General features: G+C 44.3%; 1 protein-coding gene across 1 annotated transcript in view; it reads right to left on the bottom strand.

Annotated features, from left to right (window-relative positions):
- Positions 1–1032: 1032 nt before the first annotated feature.
- The window catches only part of LOC126203056 (glucose dehydrogenase [FAD, quinone]-like), a 39444-nt gene continuing 14730 nt past the window's right edge, over positions 1033–25746 (bottom strand). Inside the window, exons 5-8 of the mRNA XM_049937294.1 lie at positions 18468–18689; positions 13889–14068; positions 9477–9675; positions 1033–3033 (exon numbers count right to left, since the gene is read on the bottom strand). Of these exons, the coding sequence (XP_049793251.1) occupies positions 2669–3033; positions 9477–9675; positions 13889–14068; positions 18468–18689 (966 nt within the window). The 3' untranslated portion in view covers positions 1033–2668. The remainder of the gene's footprint in view (positions 3034–9476; positions 9676–13888; positions 14069–18467; positions 18690–25746) is intronic.

The raw sequence follows: 25746 nt of genomic DNA, 5'->3' as shown, positions 1-25746 counted from the left end.
ATCAGGTGGGACTGACGGATGATATTGAAAAAGTTCAAAGAAGGGCAGCTCGTTTTGTGTTATCGCGAAACAGGGGAGATGGTGCCACAGACATGATACGTGAATTGGAGTGGCAATCATTAAAACAAAAGCGTTTTTCGTTGCGACGGGATCTTCTCATGAAATTTCAATCACCAGTTTTTTCCTCCGATTGCGAAAACATTCTGATGGCACCCACCTACGTAGGGAGAAATGATCATCACGATAAAATAAGAGAAATCAGGGCTCGAACAGAAAAATTTAAGTGCTCGTTTTTCCCGCGTGCCGTTAGAGAGTGGAACGGTAGAGAGACAGCTTGAAGGTGGTTCACTGAAACCTCTGCCAGGCACTTAATTGTGAATAGCAAAGTAATCACGTAGATGTAGATGTAGATGAGAGCGATCCAAAAAGTGGATGTGGGCCATCAGTAAGGACTGAACCCGAGCCAGAGGCTGAACAGTCTCTATGAGAACGGCTGACACTAGCTGTATCTGGCGGGCCTCTTGAGTTTGCGCGCTCAGCGGCCTGATTTGGTAAGCCGAATGCTCAGTAACTCGGAATCGGCGCAAAGCATCCACTTTTTTCCTTAACAATTATTTCTCACCACAACCTATCCTACGACACCCTTACAAGCTTTCCACGCTATTTCTGTCCACCCTATGTACATACATCACGAAATTAAATATTTACATACATAAGGTTACTTACCAGAGGAATGTCATTGATCTGCACCTGTTTACTGTAAAGGTTTCATGGGCGTGAGGTCTCGTTCAGTATCTGTAGTTCGTTTAACTCAGGTCAGTGCTGTATATGTAAAACTATATCGAGGCATTTCTTCGTTCAAAGGAAGGAGTACCTTTTGCTAACAAGTGAAAGCAGAATGTAGTTACAAGGTGCCACTTCGTAAGTGGTGATGGTAAGGTTGTGTCCCAGCGCCCATGGGAAATGAAATGCCCGTGAAAATATAAACGAAATCTCTAGTAAACAATGTGATAATGAGAAATTGGTATTGTATACAAATCATGACATTAAACAGCAGGACTCATACACATAAATAATGTTTACGTGACATCGGTAAACTCACTCGTATCGGTTATAAACATGTAGCTCGTATTTTGTGTGTGTGTGTGTGTGTGTGTGTGTGTGTGTATGTGTGTGGGTGTGTGTGTTTTCTCATTCCTTTATTCAACCAGAAACGAAACTAATTTATAATAAAATACAATTTAGTGCGTTTGATCCTTTTTGCCTCCTTGCAGACAGTTTGTTTTTCACAGTACACGAATTTACCTTGTACAGTGAATAGTTATGATATTTCTTGGATGGCTTACATTTATACATGATTTAACATTTTTTTTTCAAAATAGTTCTGTGAGTATATGAAACAATATTGTTCTTTCCTGTCAATATGGGTTGCACATAAATTAGTGAACGTTTCGAGCACACGAAGAATTCCAACTAACGGGAAAAACATCACTGTAGCACGCATGAAGATGCGATTGCTCTTCATTATTTTCCATCGAGCACACTGTAGCAGTCCTTAGAGATCACTTGCAAAATGATATAGTGTTTTTATGTTCTTAAGTACTTACGTAAATATAATGGCACTTAAAATAAGGAATATGTCTTGCGATGAAACGTAAGTGAATAGAATATCAAATTATGACCAGAACAGAAATTTGTAGGACTAACGAAGTTAACAAATGTTAACTAATTTTTTCACAAACATTTTGCTACCGCTTGTTACGTAAAACTCACGAAGAAGTCATGAGTAACAGTGTTCACCGTTTCCAAAGAAGTGATTCGCACTTGGGCAAAATCAGCATCTGTCCAGTCAGTGTCTTTGACTCTTTCGCAGTGGCGTACATGTCTAACATTTTCTAGACTTTCACGTCTCGTCATGTTTGAGTTAAGACTTAGGCATTCGAATACATTCGCCGTGTTCATCGTCAGGTACCAACAGATTGCCGGAACCGATATTTGTGTCTTATATAGCAGCGCTCTGGGGCATCACTGGAGCAGTGATGTCATCTGAGCGCGAGATTTGCGTGCGAAAATGCGGGAAATAACGGACCGTGAAGAGAATACAAACTCCCTCCCCCCTCCAGTTTATCCCCACCGGCCGGAATTACGAGGCGGAAGGGGATCAGAAACCAACCTCTGTAGACCACTAGTACAGAAGAGAGACCGTCAGTACGGAGCATTCAGTCATTTCCTGGCGATAAAGGTGAGGAATATCAACGAAAGCTCGAGTTTTACTCAAACACGAAGCAGCTTGTGAACTACGAAAATATTACACAGTATATGCCACATTTCTATATACTAAATAAGTTACAACGAAAAGCATTGCGTTAGGTCGTAAGTGAACTCAAAGTACGTCTGACTACTTTGCTGAAGTTAAATCGATTATTTTGCCCCAGCTTTGTGATGATCGGTATACAAAAATACTGTCCGGTTTGGGTGTAAAATCGAGCTGGCTTCAGACTGCGGTGGGGACATTGCTGCACGAAATTTTAAACACAGCTTCATTCTTGTCACCGAAGAGATGATCTTTCGAGAAAGCCGGAAATGTTAATCGGTGCACTAGTGGACCGGCGTAAATTTTAACCGTCCTCGACGGAGGCCTAGTTCCACTGTCCAGCTGTACCGCCGGCTACCTGAAGTCCTTCCAGTCCTCCTTGATCATGTCGGACGCCTTCTCGCCGATCATGATGACGGGCCCGTTGGGGTTGCCGCTGACGATGTGCGGCATGACGGAGGCGTCGACGACGCGCAGGCCCGGCACGCCGTGCACGCGCAGGCGGGCGTCGACGACGGCGTCGGGGTCTGAGGCGGGGCCCATCTTGCAGGTGCCGACCGGGTGGTAGATGGTGAAGGTGAAGTGCCGCAGCGCGCACTCCCAGTACTCGTCCGAGGCGAAGGCGAGCTGCGCGCAGCCCGGCAGCGGGATCCTGTGCAGCCGAGAGCCGAACTGCTGGAACGCCGGCGTCGACGACAGGTTCACCGCGATGCGGATCCCTGCAAGACACCACCAGTCTGTGCAACAGGTGTAGGCACGAACAATCTGGTAAGAGCGATTGCCCTCTCAACACAATAAGTCACAGGACCGGATGTTGGGCTCGAGGTCCACCTGACTCACCTGCGAAGCACATGAAATGCCACACACTCTTACTGCGGTTCCTGCGATGTTGTGACAAGGTGAGGTTATGGCACTGTACGTGCTCTGACCACCCGTCCGAGCCAAGTGAGGACGTCTCATAGAGCAAAGAAAACAGCACTGTGCGCAGAAAGTTATCAGTCTGTGTCTAGTATACAGATTTTCGGAAAGTTCACTGACTTAATCTCTGTCGATCCATCGTGGATACGAGACAGCGTCCTGCCATATATATACCAAAGAAAAATCACCATACAGCTGTTTATTTTCAGAACTTGTTATTTTATTTTCACGACCAGTTTCGGCACCTCAGTAATGCCATTTTCAGGCCCCTATGCACTCCATGTTGGAGAATCAGATACATCTGTACCTGCATAACTGGAGCCATCAATATGTGGATTCCGTGAATCTTGTGTGGAGTGTGCACTTCGAAGACTTGGTAACAGCTGTCAAGTCATAAAAATCACGGAATCCAGGTATTGATGGTTCCAGTTATGGAGTGCATAAGGGCCTGAAGTTGGCATTAATGAAGTGCCGAAACTTCTCGTTGAAATAAAATAAAAAGTTCTGAAAATATAAGGCTGTTTGGCGATTTTTCTTTGGTAAATACGCTAACTTAAGTCATAGAAGTGTTATTAGGTTCAAACAACATTATTTCCCTTGTTTCCTGGAAGTCCTTTTTCGTTAATAAACTCACGCAACCAAATTTCCGGGTAAAGTGTTTGTCGGCTTGTAGTCGGATCCTCAATTCAATCTGCCGTAATTATTTTGACATTCCAGGTATGAACTACGCGACAAGCCAGTGCTGTCGCCCCTATATAAGCCGAAAAAAGACCACGGTGCACGCTACTATCCCTTCGCAACGCCTACGCTGGGAGAAGCGTTGTATCGCAATCCAGACAATTGACACTAACGACAAGATATGCTGCTGACCGCGCCACAAACGTTGTGGGGCGATACATGTCAAAACATGGTTCCATATCCGGTCTAAAGTAAACCCATTGCCTTTTTTAATGAGATGACCCGCTTGTCTAATCTCTATAGTATCCCTAAGGACACACTCCAATTGCTGAGATAAGATGCGACAGCAAGTGTCTGTGTGTCCGCAGGTTTCATCCAATGCCTCTGAGTTAAACAGTATCTGGTCACTGCAGACTGATGAAGCATTCTGTGACGTAATGTTACACACACACACACACTCACACACCTCCTCCATTTCTTATACACTGAGCTTCGTTAGTTGCAAACCATATTTAATAGAGCCTAGTATCGCTCAATTCTAGGTTGCAAGTTAATTTTAAAAGAATTCTCAATTTAAGAACATGTTTCCAGTATAATTAAGGAAAATAACTGTTTTGCATCCATCTTCCCGTGTTTTCAGTGATGGTCCATACTCCAAAGCATAGCGAATCTGCTTACTAAAATAATCAGTCCGCTTCAGGCGAGGTGTCAGTGCCGAAGGCTGCATAGGCTGTTGGTGACAGTGTCTCCAGGACCCCACTGTGTTAATGCAGCGGATGCCAGGTCACTGCGTTCATATATGACTTGGTGTACTGAGGTTTGTGGGAAACATTGTATCCTAGATTTCCATGATTCCTTTTATTAACCATCACACCCAAGAAGGTGACTTTTCAACACTTTCAAATTTTATCATAAACAGAATGCTGGGATGAAGAGAATTAAAATGTTCCAGGTAGTGATTAAGTACAGCCGCTGGACGTGGCCAGACCGTAAACGTGTCATCCACGTGTCTATTAAATCAGGTTGGTTTTAAACACGTCACCCTGAAAGTAATGTTCTTAAAATCTTCCATAAATAACTGTGCAACTGCAGGTGATAATTGGCTCCCCATTGCCAGTCCGTCAGTTTCTTCACAAACCTGATCATTAAATGAGCAGTAAGCCGAAGTGGGCACATGACGACAGAGCTTCATGATTTCACATCCAACTTTTCATTGATTAAGACCAACCGCTCTTCATGTGGAAAGCCCAAAACCCAATGTCAAATCTGAACAGATCTGATTGATGCAGGCAACTCAGTCGTCGTATGAATGCCATAGAGTTGGATATATGCTCATCAGTTTTTCTAATGGAAAGATGAAGAAACTTCCCTAAATACTTCGGCATGCTGTAGATGGGGATAGCTTCAATGCTGACAGTGGGACGTATTGACACATCTGCTTTGTGGAATTTCGGCAAGTCATGTAAACGTGGCGGAACAGCCGCACCCGTACAAATTTTCTTGATCACATGTGTAGATAGTAAGCTCTTTTGCAAAAGCGGGAGGGTCTTCGTTTTTATTCAGTCATTTTGAAGTCACTCCGTAATTTTCTATAGGCTAGTTCATCGGGTAAAAAAAAAGTGTTTTGCTCACATAATCAGCATGGTAAAGGAGCATTGTAAATTTTCAGTTGCTAGTAAAACAACTGAATTATCTTCTCGAATGCAGTGAATGACAGAACTTTCTTTCTCCAGGAGAAACACTCCCCACCGCAGTGAGGCCTGACGCAACATGTGGGACACCTCTTGTCTAATTTCTTCACCTCGGTCGCTTGGGAAGTTGGAAACTGCTTGCGTCACGGATAGTCTTGGATAAGTAGCGACAGCGTAAGCACACAGCCACTGTTCAAAGTGGCGACCACCGCTCTCAGTGTGTGCGATACAAACGGCATATAAAATGTGGCTCTCAGATGCCGCTGTTGCGTGTTGCACAATGAGACAAGCAGCTAGCCTAATAAGCAGTTTCTCAGTTTTTAATTCGGTTTCGTGCACCGAAGACTGCTCGTATCTCGAATAGAAAAAGCCCTAGAGTTTATGCACTCGACTATAAATTTCGTCCAGTGAGGATGGCAACTGCTGTGAAACTTTTTTCTGCTCATTCTGTTGGCTTTACATCCACTACGTACTCCTGCAGCACACATGGAAGGCATGTTAGCAAGTTCCTCTTTACTGGACAGCCAGTCATGAAGTCTGAACAGCCATTACTCCACCCTGTAGACGTCACAGACCACTGTGTAAGCTATTGCGTTTCAAATTATCGCCACCACCGTCTATGCGGTAGGCTGTCTTCTCTTATGAGTTATTATCAGTTTAAAAATATTTGCGTCATACGCGTTGCTCTTTCAAACCTCCTACCCAGTGGCATATATATATATATATATATATATATATATATATATATATATATATATATATATATATATATATATACCAGAGTAAACTGTACGTGTTGACCTACATCTACACGCCATCACTATCTGATGCGCCCTTACCTGTTCATTTCGCAAATGGCGCGTGGGGAGAATGTTTGTCGGTGAACTTCCGCTTTAGCTCTAATTTCTCGAATTTTCTCGTTGTGTTCATTTCGCGAGACGTACGAGGGACGAAGTAGTGTGTTGGCTAACTCTTCTTCGAACTTACGCTCTCTGAATTTCAACAGCAATCTCTGTGATACACAAGGCCTTTTTCGTAGCATCTGCTGCTGAAATTTGTTGAGCATCTCCGTAACACCCCCGTCCGGGGTGGCCGAGCGGTTCTAGGCGCTACAGTCTGGAACCGCGCGACCGCTACGGTCGCAGGTTCGAATCCTGCCTCCGGCATGGATGTGTGTGATGTCCTTAGGTTAGTTAGGTTTAAGTAGTTCTAAGTTCTAGGGGACTGATGACCTCAGAAGTTAAGTCCCATAGTGGTCAGAGCCATTTTTGAACCGTAACGCCCTACCCCTTACTGAACGGTCCCGTGGTGAAACGAGGCGCTCTTCGTTGGTGTCCTCTGTCTCTTCTGCTGTTCGAACTTGGTAAGAGTCCCCGACTGATGAGTAAGATCCACGAGTCAGTCAGACGAGTGTTTTGTGAGCCGCTTGTTTCGTTCGTGACTCACATTTCCTTAAGATTCTTCCAATTAATCTCAGCCTGGCATCTGTTTTTCCTACTGTTTGGCTTACGAGGTCATTCCATTTTAACTCGCTCTGGGTGGCACTCCTGGGTGTATTGCGAGCTGTTTGCGGATCTTGAGGCCCTCTCTTGCAACTTCGTATCGAAGTCTCTCGGTCATTGTATAAATCTTCTTTCAATTTATTCCTTGCATATCCTTCTCTAGTTGATTTTTCCATTTTTTACAGTGTCTGCTTTTTCTCTTGTTTGGAGGTTGGCAGTCTCATTGCATGCCCATACCATTTTAAACTCCGTTTTCCCTCCTCTTCACAGATGTACGTGGGAGTTTTCATTCGCTTCGGGATTTCCGTATTTGGGATGTTCTCTCGCCTTGATACTGGAAAACATCTTGCAAAAATTCCATTTGGAGCGCTTCAGGTCTTCTATCTTGTTTCGTTAGTTCCTAGGCTTCTGCTGCACACAAACAAATGCTTTGTATTATTGATTCATATAACCATTTTTGCATTTTTTCTTAATTTTATTTGAGAAAAGAATGGAATTCAACTTGTTAATTACTTGTTTTGCTTGTATTGTCCTGTGCCTTATTTCTTGTTTACTGATCTGAGATTATGTCTCTCAGGTATTTTAAGATTATTACTACTTCCACTGATTTTTTATCAACAGCGGACCAATAACAAATGGTTCAAATCGCTCTGAGCACTATGGGACTTAACATCTATGGTCATCAGTCCCCTACAACTTAGAACTACTTAAATCTAACTAACGTAAGGACAGCACACAACACCCAGTCATCACGAGGCAGAGAAAATCCCTGACCCCGCCGGGAATCGAACCCGGGAACCCGGGCGTGGGAAGCGAGAACGCTACCGCACAACCACGAGCTGCGGACACGGACCAATAACCGCAGCAGTTTTGTCTCTTAGGAATTCACACGCACAGTTCAACAGCGTAATCGAACAGTAACGGATCTCTTCGCCTGTTTTCGAGCAGTACGTCACATTTGTTTACGTTCAGCTTCAAGTGCCAATCCCTGCAGCATTCATCAACACTCCATAGTTCTTCTTGCATTACGTTTCGGGCTTCTGATGTCCGCTTTCTGCAGGGAGCAGCATGGGCTGCAAATCGCCTCATGCGGTTTCCCAGGTTATGCACTAGTCAGGCGCATTTTCTCTAGTGTTTCAGCAGATGTTTGCAAGTCAGGCGCATTTTCTCTAGTGTTTCAGCAGATGTTTGCAATTTCGTTTTTGCGTTGTGGTGCTGGAGTCAGCCAAAATAATTACGGCTCGGGACGTCTTCCATGCGACTCCCAGTGTCAATGGAAAGCGTCAGTGTGTTTCCCATTACAAACAAAATTGTTATTAAAGCGGTGTTCATACGTGCCCATTCGATAGACCGCTCGTAGATTCTTCTAATTCGATATTTGTTCTATGGACAGGGACAGTAAAAGACGAATATGGGCAGCATCTCAGTGCGACTGCTGGAGCACCGACTGTTCTCCGTATTTTACTGCCTCTGTCAGTACATATCGACAGAACTAATATCGGACTAGACTAATCTGGGACCGCTCTATCGAACGGGCACGTACAATTCCGCTTTAAAATTCAGTTTATTTGGGACTGGAAACAAACCGACACTTTCCACCGACACTGAGCGTCGCATGAAAAACGTGATGAGCAGTATTTCTTGGGCAGACTCCAAGTGCACAATGCAAAAACGAAATTGCAAATGTCTGCTGACACACCAGAGAAACTGCACCTGACGACTATGTGTGTGTGTGTGTGTGTGTGTGTGTGTCATAACATACTTTTTGAGGTACTCCTAAAATGAACTTTACGTATGTCGAAATTTATCCGTGAACGAGCCACACTGTGAGTTCTATACGCAAGGACGTCACGAATCCAGTCACAAATCTAGTCCGATATTCAATAAGCTCGTGTTTTACTCACGAAACGGCAGTGTGGAAGTGTATCGAATTCTTCCAGAAGACAAGGCACGTAATACTAACCTGAATGCCACCGTCTATGATTCCACGGCTTTCTGGATTTGGTGGACTCACACTTGACTGATACCGATGCGTTAGGTCAGCAGAGCGGTCAAAGGCCAGCAGCCCGCATCTCGTGGTCGTGCGGTAGCGTTCTCGCTTCCCACGCCCGGGTTCCCGGGTTCGATTCCCGGCGGGGTCAGGGATTTTCTCTGCCTCGTGATGGCTGGGTGTTGTGTGATGTCCTTAGGTTAGTTAGGTTTAAGTAGTTCTAAGTTCTAGGGGACTGATGACCATAGATGTTAAGTCCCATAGTGCTCAGAGCCATTTGAACCATTTTTGTAAGGCCAGCAGTCAGTCATAGGACGACAGCAGAGTACCGTATTTCGAGACGCGGACACCCTAGCCGCTGGCTGGGGCTGCCGGAGACTCACCCTCGATGAGCGTGTCGACGTCCTCGCGGTGCGCGAAGTAGTTGGGCACGATGAGCGGGTGGTGGGCGGGGTTGGCGGAGCGCAGCCGCACCCAGCCGGCGCTGCGCGGGCGCAGCAGCAGCGGCAGGATGGTCCACGTCTCCGCCTTCAGCAGCGGCTTGTACACCGTGTTGAAGACGCCGTCCCGCAGGCCCAGGATCTGCAACGCGCGCGACTGTGAGAGTCCTGTCACTCTCGTAGCTCCTGCACTCACCACCAGTTGTGGTGCTCTGGTCAGCCTCTCCCGAGTACAGCTGCGCTCTACCAAAACACACTACATAAATGACGTAGTAAATGGTAGGAGTACCGACAGCATTGTTAGCACTGGTGGGGAAAGAAACACAAATGGATGTGTGAAGAGAGCCGACGACTTATACAGGGTGGTCCATTGATCGTGACTGGGCCAAATATCTCACGAAATAAGCGTCAAACGAAAGAACTACAAAGAACGAAATTTGTCTAGCTTGAAGGGGGAAACCAGATGGCGCTATGGTTGGCCCGCTAGAGGGCGCTGCCATAGGTCAAACGGATATCAACTGCGTTTTTTTACAATCGGAACCCCATTTTTTATTACATGTTCGTGTAGTACGTAAAGAAATACGAATGTTTTAGTTGGACCACTTTTTTCGCTTTGTGATAGATGGCGCTGTAATAGTCACTAACGTATAAGTACGTGGTATCACGTTAACATTCCGCCAGTGCGGACGGTATTTGCTTCGTGATACATTACCCGTGTTAAAATGGACCGTTTACCAATTGCGGAAAAGGTCGATATCGTGTTGACGTATGGCTATTGTGATCAAAAAGCCCAACGGGCGTGTGTTATGTATGCTGCTCGGTATCCTGGACGACATCATCCAAGTGTCCGGACCGTTCGCCGGATAGTTAGGTTATTTAAGGAAACAGGAAGTGTTCAGTCACATTTGAAACGTCATCCACGACCTGCAACAAATGATGATGCCCAAGTAGGTGTTTTAGCTGCGGTCGCGACTAATCCGCACATCAGTAGCAGACAAATTGCGCGAGAATCGGGAATCTGAATGACGTCGATGTTCAGAGTGCTACATCAACATCGACTGCACCCGTACAAAATTTCTATGCACCAGGAATTGCATGGCGACGACTTTGAACGACGTGTGCAGTTCTGCCACTGGGCACAAGAGAAATTACGGGACGATGACAGAGTTTTTGCACGCGTTCTATTTAGCGACGAAGCGTCATTCACCAACAGCGGTAACGTAAGCCGGCATAATATGCACTAATGGCCAACGGAAAATCCACGATGGCTGCGTAAGTGGAATATCAGCGACCTTGGCGGGTTAATGTATGGTGCGGCATTATGGAAGGAAGGATAATTGGTCCCCAGTTTCTTGATGGCAGTTTCAATGGTGCAATGTATGCTGATTTTCTACGTAATGTTCTACCGATGTTACTACAAGATGTTTCACGGCATGACACAATGGCGATGTACTTCCAACATGATGGATGTCCGGCACATAGTTCGCGTGCGGTTGAAGCGGTATTGAATAGCATATTTCATGACAGGTGGATTGGTCGTCGAAGCACCATACCATGGCCCACACGTTCACCGGATCTGACATCCCCGGATTTCTTTCTGTGGGGAAAGTTGAAGGGTATTTGCTATCGTGATCCACCGACAACGCCTGACAACATGCGTCAGCGCATTGTCAATGCATGTGCGAACATTACGGAAGGCGAACTACGCGCTGTTGAGAGGAATGTTGTTACACGTATTGCCAAATGCATTGAGGTTGACAGACATCATTTTGAGCATTTATTGCATTAATGTGGTATTTACAGGTAATCACGCTGTAACAGCATGCGTTCTCAGAAATGATAAGTTCACAAAGGTACATGTATCACAATGGAACAACCGAAATAAAATGTTCAAACGTACCTACGATCTATATTTTAATTTTAAAAAAAGCTACCTGTAACCAATTGTTCGTCTAAAATTCTGAGCCGTACGTTTGTTACTATTACAGAGCCATCTGTCACAAAGCAAAAAAAGTGGTCCAACTAAAACATTCATATTTCTTTACGCCGCGAGGGACTGGCCGAGCGGTCTAAGGCGCTGCAGTCATGGACTGTGCGGCTGGTCCCGGCGGAGGTTCGAGTCCGCCCTCGGGCATGGGTGTGTGTGTCTTTGTCCTTAGGATAATTTAGGTTAAGTAATGTCTAAGCTTAGGGACTGACGACCTTAGCAGTTAAGTCCCATAAGACTTCACACACATTTGAACATTTCTTTACGTACTACACGAATATGTATAAAAATGGGGGTTCCTATTTTTTAAAAAAATGCAGTTGATATCCGTGTGACGTATGGCAGCGCCATCTAGCGGGCCAACCATAGCGCACTCTGGTTTCCCCCTTCAAGCTAGACGAGTTTCTTTCTTCGTAGTTTTTTCGTTTGACGCTTATTTCGTGAGATATTTGGCCCGGTCACGATCAATGGACCACCCTGTATTTGTTTTCTGTTTGAATATACATCGTTCTTATTATTTTGTACTCAATAGCACATCCTTCATCACGAGCAAAGGCAAGCGTTTCCAGCTATTATTCGTAATTGCGGAAGTTGTTTACGTACAACAGAGACATGTTTGCGTAAGTTCAAAGAAGTTTTGAAGCGATGTGTGATATGTTTTTGTTTTGCGATTTGTTCTTACCTTTTTGTTCAGGAAACTACGTTTTCTAGCGCTACATGATAAATCTGTATTGTTTATTTTTGCTACAACATCTCTGTGTTTCACTTTAGAAATCAACGATTTTCGAATAAAACCTGAGTTAAATACTGACAGTTTGACTTTTGCCATAAATACACTTTATTTTTAAGTTACAGATAGGAGGTAGAGTGAAAACGGTCTGTAGGTTACCCGGCTCTTTAGTTTCTAGACAGTTCACCGCTTCCAGTTTTAGGGGAAATCTAGTAAAACACAGATCGCATACGCAAAGAAAGCGATCGTTATGAGGTAAGGCCCCATTGGTATGCAACACACCATACGTACAGGTAATGTGGGTACGACCTTAACTGACAAAAGGTGCTAGAAAAACTACGGTAGTCTGCCCTTCCTTACGATAGTCTACGGTAGCCCACAATAGTTTTTCAACTCTACTCTCTAGTGATTATTATACACCTTCCTGCGCATGCGCACTGTTGACAGGATATCAAAAGAATCTAGAATCTGTGCTGGATATGATCTGTATCCTTTCTGTAAATCTGCAGGCTTTCGCGGCCGTGCTCATTCGCGGCAAAATCTTCTAGTTTGTTACGCTTCACGAAGTTCCTCTATTCTTCTACTCCATTCTGAAGGAGATGCCAGCAGAGAGGTCGGAACGTCGATCGTGTAGAAATACCTGAAATGATACATGAGGGGGCCTAACGATCTAGAAGATTTTACCTTCAGCGTATCATTTCCCTTTCTCTTAGTGCACCGTACGTTGTTTCACACCATTTCTTGTGATTGGTACTGCTCCCAGGCAAAAAAGCAAATGCGAAAATATTGTATGTGTAATTTTTCGAAACTTTCATAGACCGAACTGTTCCTCTGCTGCACGTGCTGTAAAATGTGTTCATATCGTTCGCGTGTATCTTTTCCTTAAGCTCTATGCGAGAACCACGCCCTGACTGTGAGTAACGCACCAATAGCGTAACACCACGCCTCCGTCCTCACTGTTGGAAATCCACATGCTGGCAGAAAATGTCCTCCAGGCAATAGGCAAGCCCTAACCCTTCCATCGGATTTCCGAGGTTATAATACGATTCATCACTCCAGATCAGTCGGTTTCAGCCTTCCACTGTCCGCTGACTTCCCTGTATACACTACCTTCAGTGCCGCGTAGAAGTGAGCGCAGAAACGTGATGCGTACAAGGAGCTGTGCGACCATTGATCCCATTATTTTAAAAAGATCTGTACGCACGATCATTGTGCTAGCTGGAGTCGTTGTAACACTTTGGAACTCACGAGTGATTTCTTCCACTGCTTTCAAGCTATTGTTTGTACAACCCCCCTCCACAGTGATCGTCGGTCCCTGTCTGTACGTAAATGAATGAGGCCTGCGTAATCTTTGTTTATTCCTTCGCGTTCCCACTTCACAATGACGTCACCAACAATCGACTTCGGCAGCTGTTGAAGTGTTGTGCTTGCTACTTAGGTGATGTCCAGTGACTAGGTACTGTTCGAAGTCACTGAGCTCTCGCGACCGAACAATTCCGCTTCTGTATTGACAACACAACACTCGCTACCTCTTTTCATGCTATCGGGTCCGTATCTAGCGACATCAGATGGTCAGTCACGGATACTTTCGGTCAGATAGTGTACACTGGAGTGGGATGAGTCAGTGCATGCTGCTACCTTGCGTATCTGCTCGCCGCCGTCCGAGTTGATGGAGCTGGGCGCGAAGTGGAACTGCACGTCGGGCCAGTCGTCCGAGTGGTTGGCGAACCTGCTGTTGACGAAGGCGACGCCCTCCACCCCCAGCGACGTGAGCGGGCCGCGCTCGTTCAGCACGTACTCCAGGAACACCGGCACCGTCTGGAAGCCACAGACACCAGTCAGGCCCGAGTACGTGGCGATGGGCTCCAGAGGATTCCTTCCAGCTCCTTTTTGACACGCAGAGTGTATTACTATTATGTTGGTGACAAACAAACAAAAGCGTGTCGGCTTCTGGTAAGTCTGGCCTTCAACATGATTTTCTTCCTTTCAGTAATGGTGGCGTCCTAAAGCATGTTAAGAATAACTTCATTCGATGTATTTTTAAACATTAATTTTGTTAGTTTTCTCCACTAACGTCATTTTTACTCTTCATCGACTCCAGGAGCCAACACCTCCTTGGATAACATTTACCGAGGGGCACTGTCCGTCGTTCGACATAGGCGCACAGGAACGTATCTTAATTGATCAAGTGATGACAAATCACCGTCATTTTAACACAGGTCAGTCCCGTTTTTGTTCTGTGTTACATGGGAATATCCCCAGGTCTTTTACGTTTTAGTTTCTGCCTAACTGTTTTGTAGTCAAGGATCAGGTTCTAGTACCTAATTTCATTGCTTCGCTTTTATAGACAGAACATGCGTAATTGAAGATGGTTTTAGCGATTTAAGAAGGCCGAGAACTTTGCCTACCCACGCCAACTGTTACTCTGCGACGTTCTGTAATTGCTCCACGAACTATAGGACATAGTAGTGATAGTAACGATCTTTTGGTATCAAATTACAAATTTATTTATTATACTCGACTGAGCCCGTGCTTTGTGGGGTATAGCTGATACACACCTAGTTTCCTTACTAAATGCCTCATATTACTTCTTTGTTTAGGTCTGTTCGCTGAGTGCTTTAAAATATCTCAGATAACTTCATTTCCCCATTATCAAAGTATTCATTTATAACTATTTGTGTACAGATATACGCCAGAAGGTGCAACTTAAAAGTTGCGAAACCAGTTCTGTCAATGTCCTTTCATCCGTAAAACTGTTCAACAATAGCGCATTTCGTTTCCTGTCTCCCACGGCGACTAAAATTGTGCGGTTTCAATATTTTCAATCGTTTTCTTGTGACCAAATGTTGAAGATTAAGTTGTCTACCACCTAAAGGATTGTTTGAATACCTCACTGCAGTGCTGGGCATCGTACAATAGCAGGCGATACGCCGCCGCCTTCATTTCGGCTGTGAACGCAATTACCCATCCACCTATTAGGGGACCTCTAGTTTAACATCGACTCCGAATCACAATGCGCAATTGGCACTTCTCGATTTAACAGATGGTTGCTAGAGCTGAGCGATGCGATAAGTGACAGAAAAATTCACAGGCCTGACTGAAGCGTGTCACCCTCGACGTTTGGATACGTGACAGCAGACCAAGAGCTAAGCTCATAGCAACAAGTAGGTCGGGTGGCCGTAATGTATCAACTTAAAATTATGAATTCTGTTTATGAGCTTTATGACAAGTATTCTTTTCGTTGTCGTCTTAATGAGTTGCACGGCTCTGCTTCTTGCTAACTACCACCATCTAAACTGTTAAAAGACGAATATTTTTAAATAATATGCGAATATAGTGTATATCTAATATATTTCATCATTCAGTCGCGCTCAGTGTTCTTGAATAGTTTCCAAATATTTCTGCACAATAGTCTCCACCTACAATCAAAGTTTTCCTGTCGCAGTTACTATTAGTCTGGCGCGTTATTTCTGTAGTGTGCAAGACAAAAATTATCGCATTACAAGCGCACTGCGCTTATTCACCCACTGTCACTCTTGTTAAAGTGTGTATTGTCTCTCCTCGCTGACTAACTTGTGGCTCTGGCCCGCCTTCAGTTAACTTTGCTTCGTCAAAGAACGGCTGCTGACGGAAATTCGGTGTTGTAAGTTCAGCATCAGGCCGCACAAAACATCTAAATATTCCCCTTAGTGGTCTTGTGGTTTAATTTTCACGGATTGCACAAAAATCTGATAATAAGAACAGCGCAGTGCAGGGGAAGTACAAGAGAGGTAGGTCTGCTGGATAAGACCGGAAACGCACCATTGTGAAGCTGTGATCACGAATCGGCAGCCAACCTTCGACGAGCGCACGGTAGCTGGCACCTGTGAAGAGCTGGTAGCAAGAGTTTATGAGGCCGCGAAAATCGTTTCAACACACCAACTTGAGATGTTTCACACATTTACCTTAAAGTATATGAAAAGCTATAATGTTTAAAAGCTTTTCCAATTTGTTTTTAATCAATATCTTAATATACTGTTACGCTTTACAGTATAAACTCATTCATGCTCAGCAAAAACTGAAGCACGTGGCCTTTCGATTTCATTACTGCCTTTACTGCACTCTACAGTACTGCATGCCGACTGTCTTACTGCAGTGCCCCGTCTGTAGCGCAACTTGTTATCTTCACAGATTAATGAAGGTATGATACTCCCAGCGCAAATCACGGAAAAATCTACTCTAGCGAAATCTGGTTAAGATAGGTGTTTAAAGTTTATGTACAATCATTGTGCGGCTTAAATAAAAATTTCAAGCTAATTTAAGAAATAATTGTTGTCCTTAGATTAATAGATAGGTCTACTATCTGAGGCACGTTAGGCTAAGTGTACACATTTTTGTGTTCCCCCCACCAACAAGTTGCTATTTTCTGACCACAAACTCCGCAATGGTCGAATTCCGTTCTCTGTTTACCTGGAAAATGCTCGGTTCACCGTTCTAGTGTAACAGCCAGAGACTCGCCTCTTTAGTACACCACACACCTGGTTATTAGACATCACGATACATTGTAATTTTATTACATTGTTATATATTTATCGTCATTTGTTGATTTTCAATTTATACTAAGTTTTGTTTAACGAGATTTGAAGCACTATATAAAATAGTTTCATAGAATTTCTTGCTTAAGGCTTAAAAATAAAGTAAAAAAATTGTTCATAAAGTAAATATAAGTTAATTACTAGCTTTAAATACGAGATCGGATATTGTATTTTGTATAGATTAAATAGGATTGATGACTTGAACTGCCACTGCAAATGAAATGTTAATTTAATTGTGTTCAAAATTTGCATATTGTAACACTGATCATTAAAAATATCATCATGTAATATCTGACACACCAAGCATCTATATTTCACAAAAATAATTCCGAAAAATATTTTTATGTTTTCTGCTGTGCGTCTTGTCACGCTTAAAAGATGTTGTGCAAGCCTTTTGTGTAAACTGCACTTAAGATTGTTGAGATTGTCGAAATGTTATATAAGTGACGGCGACTTCGACCGGCAGTTGTTAATGAAAAGTTATCTAAAGGAGAACAAGCTACGAATAAACGACGAATGCTGAAACACGACATTAGGTAGCAGAAAACTATCTGTACTATCGTAAGAATGCAACAAATTTCCAAGTGAGTTATCCCATTACTTTCTGCAGCGAAAAAAAAAATGTGTTAAATTGATCAATTACTATGGAAACCTCCAACTGAAGGAACTTAGCACAAAGTTTTCAACGAAATGTCTTGTACTAAAAAAAAATTTCGCACAAATACTCGCATCGAGTATTGAGAAAAAGCGAAATACAAAACTGAATTTTCAAATTAAATACATAATATTTGAGACCAGGATCATTTCAATGTCCGCTGTCCTGATCTGACATTATCAAGGTGTTTTTCCTGCACCCTGTAGTTAAGTTCCGAAATAGCACATTTGCAATTATGCAGTGGCACCTTGTGACAATTCATCACTGCTCATTGATGAAGCAAAGTTGCGTTTGAAAATATGGTGCAAATGATGAAGTATTCATTACTCTGGAAACACGGACTAAGTAATATGACTGTATGTCCATCTTTTTAGAGATGCTTGCGGGACTCGACTTTTCGATACAAGATGTCAAATTAAATACTTTTCTGCCGTCTAGTTTCCACACTTATTTTACTTGGCTACCAGTTTCTACGTTTTACTACACCATCTTCCGGCGCCTGACCGACGTTTAGGAAGATTCTACCTCGGATCTGACAAAACAGAGGCCAGCAAAACTGTATTAGTGGATTTCTGCTTGCTATAGCGATCATCTGCCGACTGTATAACTGCCTACACGTCGATCAGGGGCCGGAAGATGGCGTAGCAAAACGTGGAAACTGGTAGCCAAGTAAAATAAGTTTGGAAACTAGACGGCAGAAAGGTATTTAATTTGACATCTTGTGCGTAATGCGACGTTCCTACGTGCTGTACCCCATACAATGGAAGTACAGAGTCACGGTACAAATCCAAAGACGGCTGTTCTTTTTGCGTAATGGAGCGTAAGTCCAAATAAGCAGACATTTTGCCGTCAGTGGCGTGACGGATAGTTGGAGGAGATTTTTGAGTTTTTTCTTAGTTTTTGGTTTTCGGTTCGTGGATCATAAAGACAAGTCCTCTCCACGTGTCCCGGGAGGGCGGTGGCGTTGTTTAGCGCGCGCGGCACGCACCTGGAAGCGGGCCCTGGTGAAGGTGACGGGCTTGTCGACGACGAAGGTGAGCCCGCCGAGCCCCACGTGGTCCTGCAGGTTGTGGCCCACCTTGAGGTCGCGCACCACGGGGATGCCCAGCTCGCGCAGGTGCTCCGCCGGCCCCACGCCGGACAGCATCAGCAGCTGCGGGCTGTTGATGGCGCCCGCGGACAGCACCACCTCGCGCTTCGCCCGCACCGCCTGCGGACACAGTGCAGTGCTCCACGTCAGAGGCGGCACGCGCTCCAAACACTGTGCACCTCAGAGTCTGCCCCAAATGCAAGGTCATTTATAAATAACAAGAGCAGACCCAATATCGATCCCTGTGGTACACGTTTAGTGATTATTCTTTATTGTGAAGTTGTTGTTTCATGTGTGCACCTCCTGAGTTTCTTAAAGCAGTACACTGTATTCTTTCAGTTAGACAGGTCAAAACCAATTACCAGCTAGACCTCTGATACCATATTTTAGCTTATCTAGGAGAATACTGTTGGGTTCAGTAGAAGCATTTTTGACCAACCCCCACACCACTGACCACAGCGAATAGAAAGAACACAATGAACTTTAGAGACCTGTTGCATCCCCTCAACTGTCTATTCCCATCACCTCATCCACCTCCCTCTGCTCATTTTCGTTCTAGGCGCGCAGTCCGGAACCGCGCGACTGCTACGGTCGCAGGTTCGAATCCTGCCTCGGGCATGGATGTGTGTGATGTCCTTAGGTTAGTTAGGTTTAAGTAGTTCTAAGTTCTAGGGGACTGATGACCACAGATGTTAAGTCCCATAGTGCTCAGAGCCATTTGAACTCATTTTCGTTTCCACCCGTTGGTAATCTTCCTGGAATTCCTTACCTTCAATCTGATTTCATCTTCTTTTTTCATATCCTTTCCCTGTAAGATCGACGTTATCATGGTGCACATAATGTTACATATGGCTTGTATAACAATCCTGAACTACCATTCTTTGTGCTGGGTTCTCCTGTAGTGCGTATGAACCGTAGTGACTACATACCAGAGGACTTCCATCAACTGTCTGACACTTCTGCTTACAAACCTAGCCACTATAGTAATATCCCAGAGGTTCAACATGACCTCCCTCCACAAACACAAATTCACTGGGCTCTTCACTAGTTGCACCGTCACGTCTGATTACTTTACTGTAGTTATATGTGTGTTCCACTGTGGCGTGGAACAAGTGAGCTTCACAATTGTGGTACATACTGCCACATTGTGATACGTTATCTCATTAGTAACTTATTTCAATAACAAAATTTTCTAATAGTTTTTATAACGTACGCAACATGTAGTAATAATTACACACAAATGTATCTGAATAAATATTTCGTGCATGTGCCGCTTAAATGCTGTAAGTATTTGAGAAAAGAATACAAGAACAGCAGGAAGCTGCCATAGGAGTTCACTCAATTCAACGACGAGTTTGTGTACCGCTGTCATCAGGTCAGCTTAACTGAGTCATGCTGGGTAGCTTTGGGAAACCGCTGTAACCATATGCCATGGATAACTAAACATTGCACGCATTTGTTTATGTGCGTGTAAAAAATGGTTCAAATGGCTCTGAGCACTATGGGACTTAACAGCTATGGTCATCAGTCCCCTAGAACTTGGAACTACTTAAACCTAACTAACCTAAGGACATCACACACATCCATGCCCGAGGCAGGATTCGAACCCTCGACCGTAGCAGTCGCGCGGCTCCGGACTGAGCGCCTAGAACCGCTAGACCACCGCGGCCGGCTATGTGCGTGTACTTTCACAGTATGTGACACACATCTAAAGTTTACAGACAAAGTCTTTGTCCCAGTCACGCGCACAACACTTGGTTGTACGGAACTTGTGCACCATACGTAGGCTTACAGCTTACAAATGCATTTTTAATTTTTTCTTAATTAAGCTCTTTATTGTAAACTGAAAAATGTCACAGACGGCACGAGTTGTACATGTACAACTGCGTATTATGTTTAGTTGTACATGGCACCTGGTGACAATGCACCGCCATAGCAAGTATGGCTCCCTCACGCTGACCAGATGATGTGTAATGCTACCGCAACTAGCGGTCACATTAAGTGACGCTTATGGTATTGTGTTATGTATTAGCTGTCAAGGAAACAGGCTTGTAATGTCAGACGAGTAGGTCTGTTCTGAGACGCAGGTCCTTGTCGAAACATTCCAACTAGTTTTCTTTTTTATTGGCTCTGATTTCTGCAACCGTACAACCATATCTAGGACAAGTACTCACTTGCAATGCCACGTATTCAGACACATTCTGCGCAGCACATATAATCCTGGGACTTTTGTCGGCCTAGCCGTATAATGGAGTGAAATATTGGTCGTCCATCATTAAATTTTCCATCAACGTGACCTTGGAGCGCAGGTTCAGTATTCAGTACCAGTGGGCAGTTATAACATTATTCAGAAAAGGAATTTCCTTCAGACCAGTGCTCTGTTGTCAGAGAGTAGTCCCATATAAGAGTCTCTGCGTAAAAGATTTCATGTCGGAACCCAACTCTGCGACTTTGGATTCAAAAGCTAGGAAGGGAGGAAAAGTGGCCACAATATTATTCGTGACAGGTCTTGTGCTTACATTACACAAGAATGGGGATGAAATTCTTCCATTCCTTTGCACAGGATTGGCTCTAGGATTCGCGATTATCGATTTAATGGTGCGGCGCCACGTGTTCTTCCGAGTTCTCGTTTCCACTTTACGCACAGATTTTAGACGACCGACTCATCCAGCAGAAGTCTCCAACGCACATCATTAATCAGTCATGCCGAGAGCACCTGAGGGATTAGATTTATAGCATACTTCAAACTAATGAATTGATACGCTGTTACTTAACAAAATAAGTGAGTAAGTATTAGCCATGCGATGCTGACCAGAAACTCATTATCTACATGAAGGTGGGTAGAAGGAAGCTAGGAAGGGCAGAGGGGGATAGTGCCGTATAATACATAGCCTTTCACGTGTTTCCGAGAAACATACTGCTCAAATTCGAAACCTGACTACTGCATTAAATCTCAGTGTAGATATAAACTAGTGAAAACATGCCTCCACATATTTTCTTGAAGTCTAGCTCTTGTAGGAGCTAAGTTCTATTCAAGTAAGTCACAGGGAACTGTGGATAAGTACCAAAGAAACTATCTGTTGGAAATACATAGGACATTGTTTCCAGTTCCGGTAGCTTTTTAAAACTGGCGTCTACGATCAAAACCTTACGGTGGGGGGCCAGAAATGTGGTTTTACCAGTGGGACATTAGGACATTATAACCGGAGCTACGTTCTATCGGAAACCTTGTATACTCGTATATATGCTGGAACTACTCCTGCCTTACTACCAGCTCCTCTCGTGTTTTGCTGTAAAGTGCCTGACTCCCCAAAGGGTCACAACGCAAATATCCTGCTGTACTTTTGTGAGTAGCAAATGAAAAGTATACATGAAGAAAATTTCCCGACCCATGATCCTAACTGAGGTTACGGGAGGGGGGCGTAAGGCAAACGCCAGCACTGCTAATTCGATCCGCATTGGAACTCAGTGTGCCTCCAATCTGCTCGCCTGGTATTGGGCTGAAAAGTGTCTCAATGTACCCTGGGTCGGACAGCGGTACTTAGAGAACGGGAAAAAGTACTCATTTTATGGGTGATGAAGAGTAAAGAGTATACGGTTTTTGGTATATAATGAATTGTTGCACCGAGAAGTTGCATAACAAGGTGAGAGGAGCAAGAAGAAAGGAAATTATGGTTTAACGTCTCGTCGACATCGATGTCATTGGACACGGAGCACAAGCTCGGAATGTTTCACGGAAGTTAAAGGGAATCTACCGTTCCCATTTGAAATGAACCATCCCGGAATTTCCCTGGTGCGATTTAGGGAAGTCACGGGGAATCCTAAATCTGAGTGGCCGGGGGCGGGTTTGAACCGCCATCTTGTACGTTGCGAATCCATTTTGGTAACCACTGCGGCACTTCGCTCGGTTTGATGAGCAAGAAGCTTCTTAGTTGCTTCATAATATACGTTACTGTCGATGATGACGCAACAGTGAGAGAAAACGTTCTGAGAGACGAAACTCCTGATTAAGAACCTGTTTCAGGCTACGACACGCTTTCCACAACGCGGTGAAGTTGTCGCTTTACGAAATAACACCGTGCTTGAACGATACTGTCCACCTTATGAAAAAGTAAATTTCGCTGCAGTCGCAGTAAACATTATTAAGAGAACGTTGACCACAACAGTTAGCTTTCAGTTCCTTACGCGACCTCGCTGATTTAAAGAAGGCAGTATTATAGCAAGTTCTACGCGAGTCAATAGGCGTTTTCTTTTATCAGCGTCTATGAGAATTAAGTTGGAGTCCCGACACACATGACTCGTGCATACTCCAATCATTTGCCTGATCACATCGTTCAGTTATGCTTAGACCAGTTTATGCCGAACGAAGCTGTGGTGGATGCTAAAGACCCAGCGTGCTGCAATAGTCGCGTTAGATTGTTACTACGAAGGCATAGAGAGCTTCATGACAGAGTTAAACGAAGTGAATGTCTAGGTGACATAACTAAGTTTCAGTCGAAATGAGCGTAACCGCAGTGAACCGTAAGTCGTGTAGTACCAAGCGACTGGAAAAAGAGAAGAAAAAGGAGGCTCATTCTAGCTCTTAAAAATACTCTTCTGGCAGATACTTGTAACTGTAGGCCTATATCGTTGCTATTAGTCTGCTAAAGAGTATTGGAACACGTTTCATGCTGGAGTGTTATGACATATTTGGATGACGGAAATCTCTGTAAAAATCAATAGAGATCTTCCGAAACGGCCTGCACTGACCGTTCCTGAAATCCAAAGCATGGCAGACAAAGCGCTAAGTTGATGCGTTACTCAACTTCTGCGAGGCAAAGGCTAATGAACTAAATACCAGTTTACCGATTATCAGACTAGATTTGTGACTAGATTCAGCACTTTATAACATATACAACTCAGTACTTTGTCGTTGAGGGACTAACTCAAGGGAGAGTGCTAGGTACACACTATATGTAAATGATTTACTGTATGACGTGGGAAGCAGCTTGAGGGTTTTTGCAGGCGATGCTGTTTTCTACAGCAACGTCAGAGGACTGCAGAGATATGTAGGACGACCTGCGGAGTATCCGCGCTCGGTGTAAGGGCTGGCAGTTGACCGTGAACATGAATAAATGTAACGTACTGCGCGTAAACAGGCGAAGAAATCCGTCTTTCTTCGATTGCGCTACTGGTAAAAAGTCACTGTCAACAGTAACATGCACTATGTTAAAATGGCGGATGATATGAATCCCTCAGTTCACACAGAGCCACGAATCAGTGGAAACGACAAAAAAATGACAACTGGAACAAATGCACTGCAAATGATGATTCCGTCCGAACAGGCCTCGGAAGGCTTAGCGGTACCGACCGACCGCCGTGTCATCCTCGGCCGATAGGCGTCACTGGATGCGCATATAGAGGGGGGCACGTAGCCCTTGTGAGTCTCCGTGACAGGCGGCGCTACTTCTCAGTCGAGCAGCTCCTCACAAGGGAACGTCCCCATCGCACCCCCCTCAGATTTAGTTATAAGTTGGCGCAGTGGAGAGGCCTTGATAAACTGAACACAGATCAATCGAGAAAACAGGAAGAAGTTGTGTGGAACTATGAAAAAAAATAAGCAAAATATACAAACTGAGTAGTCCGTGCGCAAGATAGGCAACATCAAGAATAATGTGAGCTCAGGAGCGCCCTGGTCCCGTGGCTAGCGTGAGCAGCTCTGGAACGAGAGGTCCTCGGTTCAAGTCTTCCCTCGAGTGAAAAGTTTAATTTTTTATTTTCAGACAGTTATGAAAGTTCAGGCATTCACAAATAATCAACTTCGCTCTCCAAAATTCCAGGACATGTTCAGATTTGCTTGGACATATGCAGGATTTGACGTTCTACACACGGAAAAATTTGAAAACGTTAAAAACATATGTTTTGACAGAGCACAGGGAAAACTGTGTGAAACTGTTGCATTCATTTGTTGCAGTTTATGTGACAAACTCTTATGTTTTCATCACTTTTTTGGGAGTGATTATCACATCCACAAGAAAACCTTAAATCGGGCAGGGTAGAAGAATCTTTTTACCCATTCGCCAAGTGTACAAGTTAGGTGGGTCGACAACATATTCCTGTCATGTGACGCACATGCCGTCACCAGTGTCGTATAGAATATATCAGACGTGTTTTCCTGTGGAGAAATCGGATGACCTATGACCTTGCGATCAAATGTTTTCGGTTCTCATTGGAGAGGCACGTCCTTTCGTCTACTAATCGCACGGTTTTGCGGTGCTGTCGCAAAACACAGACAGTGAACAGAGACGTCAATGAACGAACGGACAGATCATAACTTTGCGAACATAAAGAAAGTAAACTTTTCACTCGAGGGAAGAGTAGAACCAAGGACCTCTCGTTCCGCAGCTGCTCACGCTAAGCACGGGACCAGGGCGCTCCTGAGCTCACATTATTCTTGATGTTGCCTGTCTTGCGCACGGACTACTCAGTTTGTATATTTTGCTTATTTTTTTCGTAGTTCCACACACCTTCTTCCTGTTTCCTCGATTGATCTGTGTTCAGTTTTTCAAGGCCTATCCACTGCGCCAACTTACAACTAAATCTGATTGGGGTGCGACGAGGAGGTTCCCTTGTCAGTTGGCTTCAAAGGCTGAGTGGATGTAGCCCGGTTGCCAAGAGCGCTCGGCAGTCGCGGTCGGCCGCCAAGCGCGACGCCCTTAATTTCGGCTCCCTGACGGGAACCGGTGTTACCACTGCGGCAAGGCCGTTGGCACTGCAAATGATAAACAGCCACATAAACACCAGTAAGTTAGTCTGCGAAAATAAATGAACCGACTGGCGATGGCGAAACTACAGCGAAACATGTTTGGAGTTTAAAAAATTTTGTGTGTCTTTGCTCAAGGCAGAACCACATTTCCGTAATTATACGTTACGAAGATGTTCAATAAACGCCAGTGATATTAAGATGCTGTTGTTGTGGTCTTAAGTCCGAAGACTGGTTTGATGCAGCTCTCCATGCTACTCTGTCCACTGCAGGCTTCTTCATCTCCCAGTACCTACTGCGACCTACATCCTTCTGAATCTATTTGGTGTATTCATCTCTTGGTCTCCCTCTTCGATTTTTACCCTCTACGCTGCCCTCCAATGCTGAATTTGTGATCCCTTGATGCCTCAGAATATGTTCTACCAACCGATCTCT

The sequence above is a fragment of the Schistocerca nitens genome, chromosome 9 (genome assembly GCF_023898315.1).
Source record: "Schistocerca nitens isolate TAMUIC-IGC-003100 chromosome 9, iqSchNite1.1, whole genome shotgun sequence".
NCBI classification, from domain to species: Eukaryota; Metazoa; Arthropoda; class Insecta; order Orthoptera; family Acrididae; genus Schistocerca; species Schistocerca nitens.
This window is presented reverse-complemented; position numbering and strand designations above follow the sequence as displayed.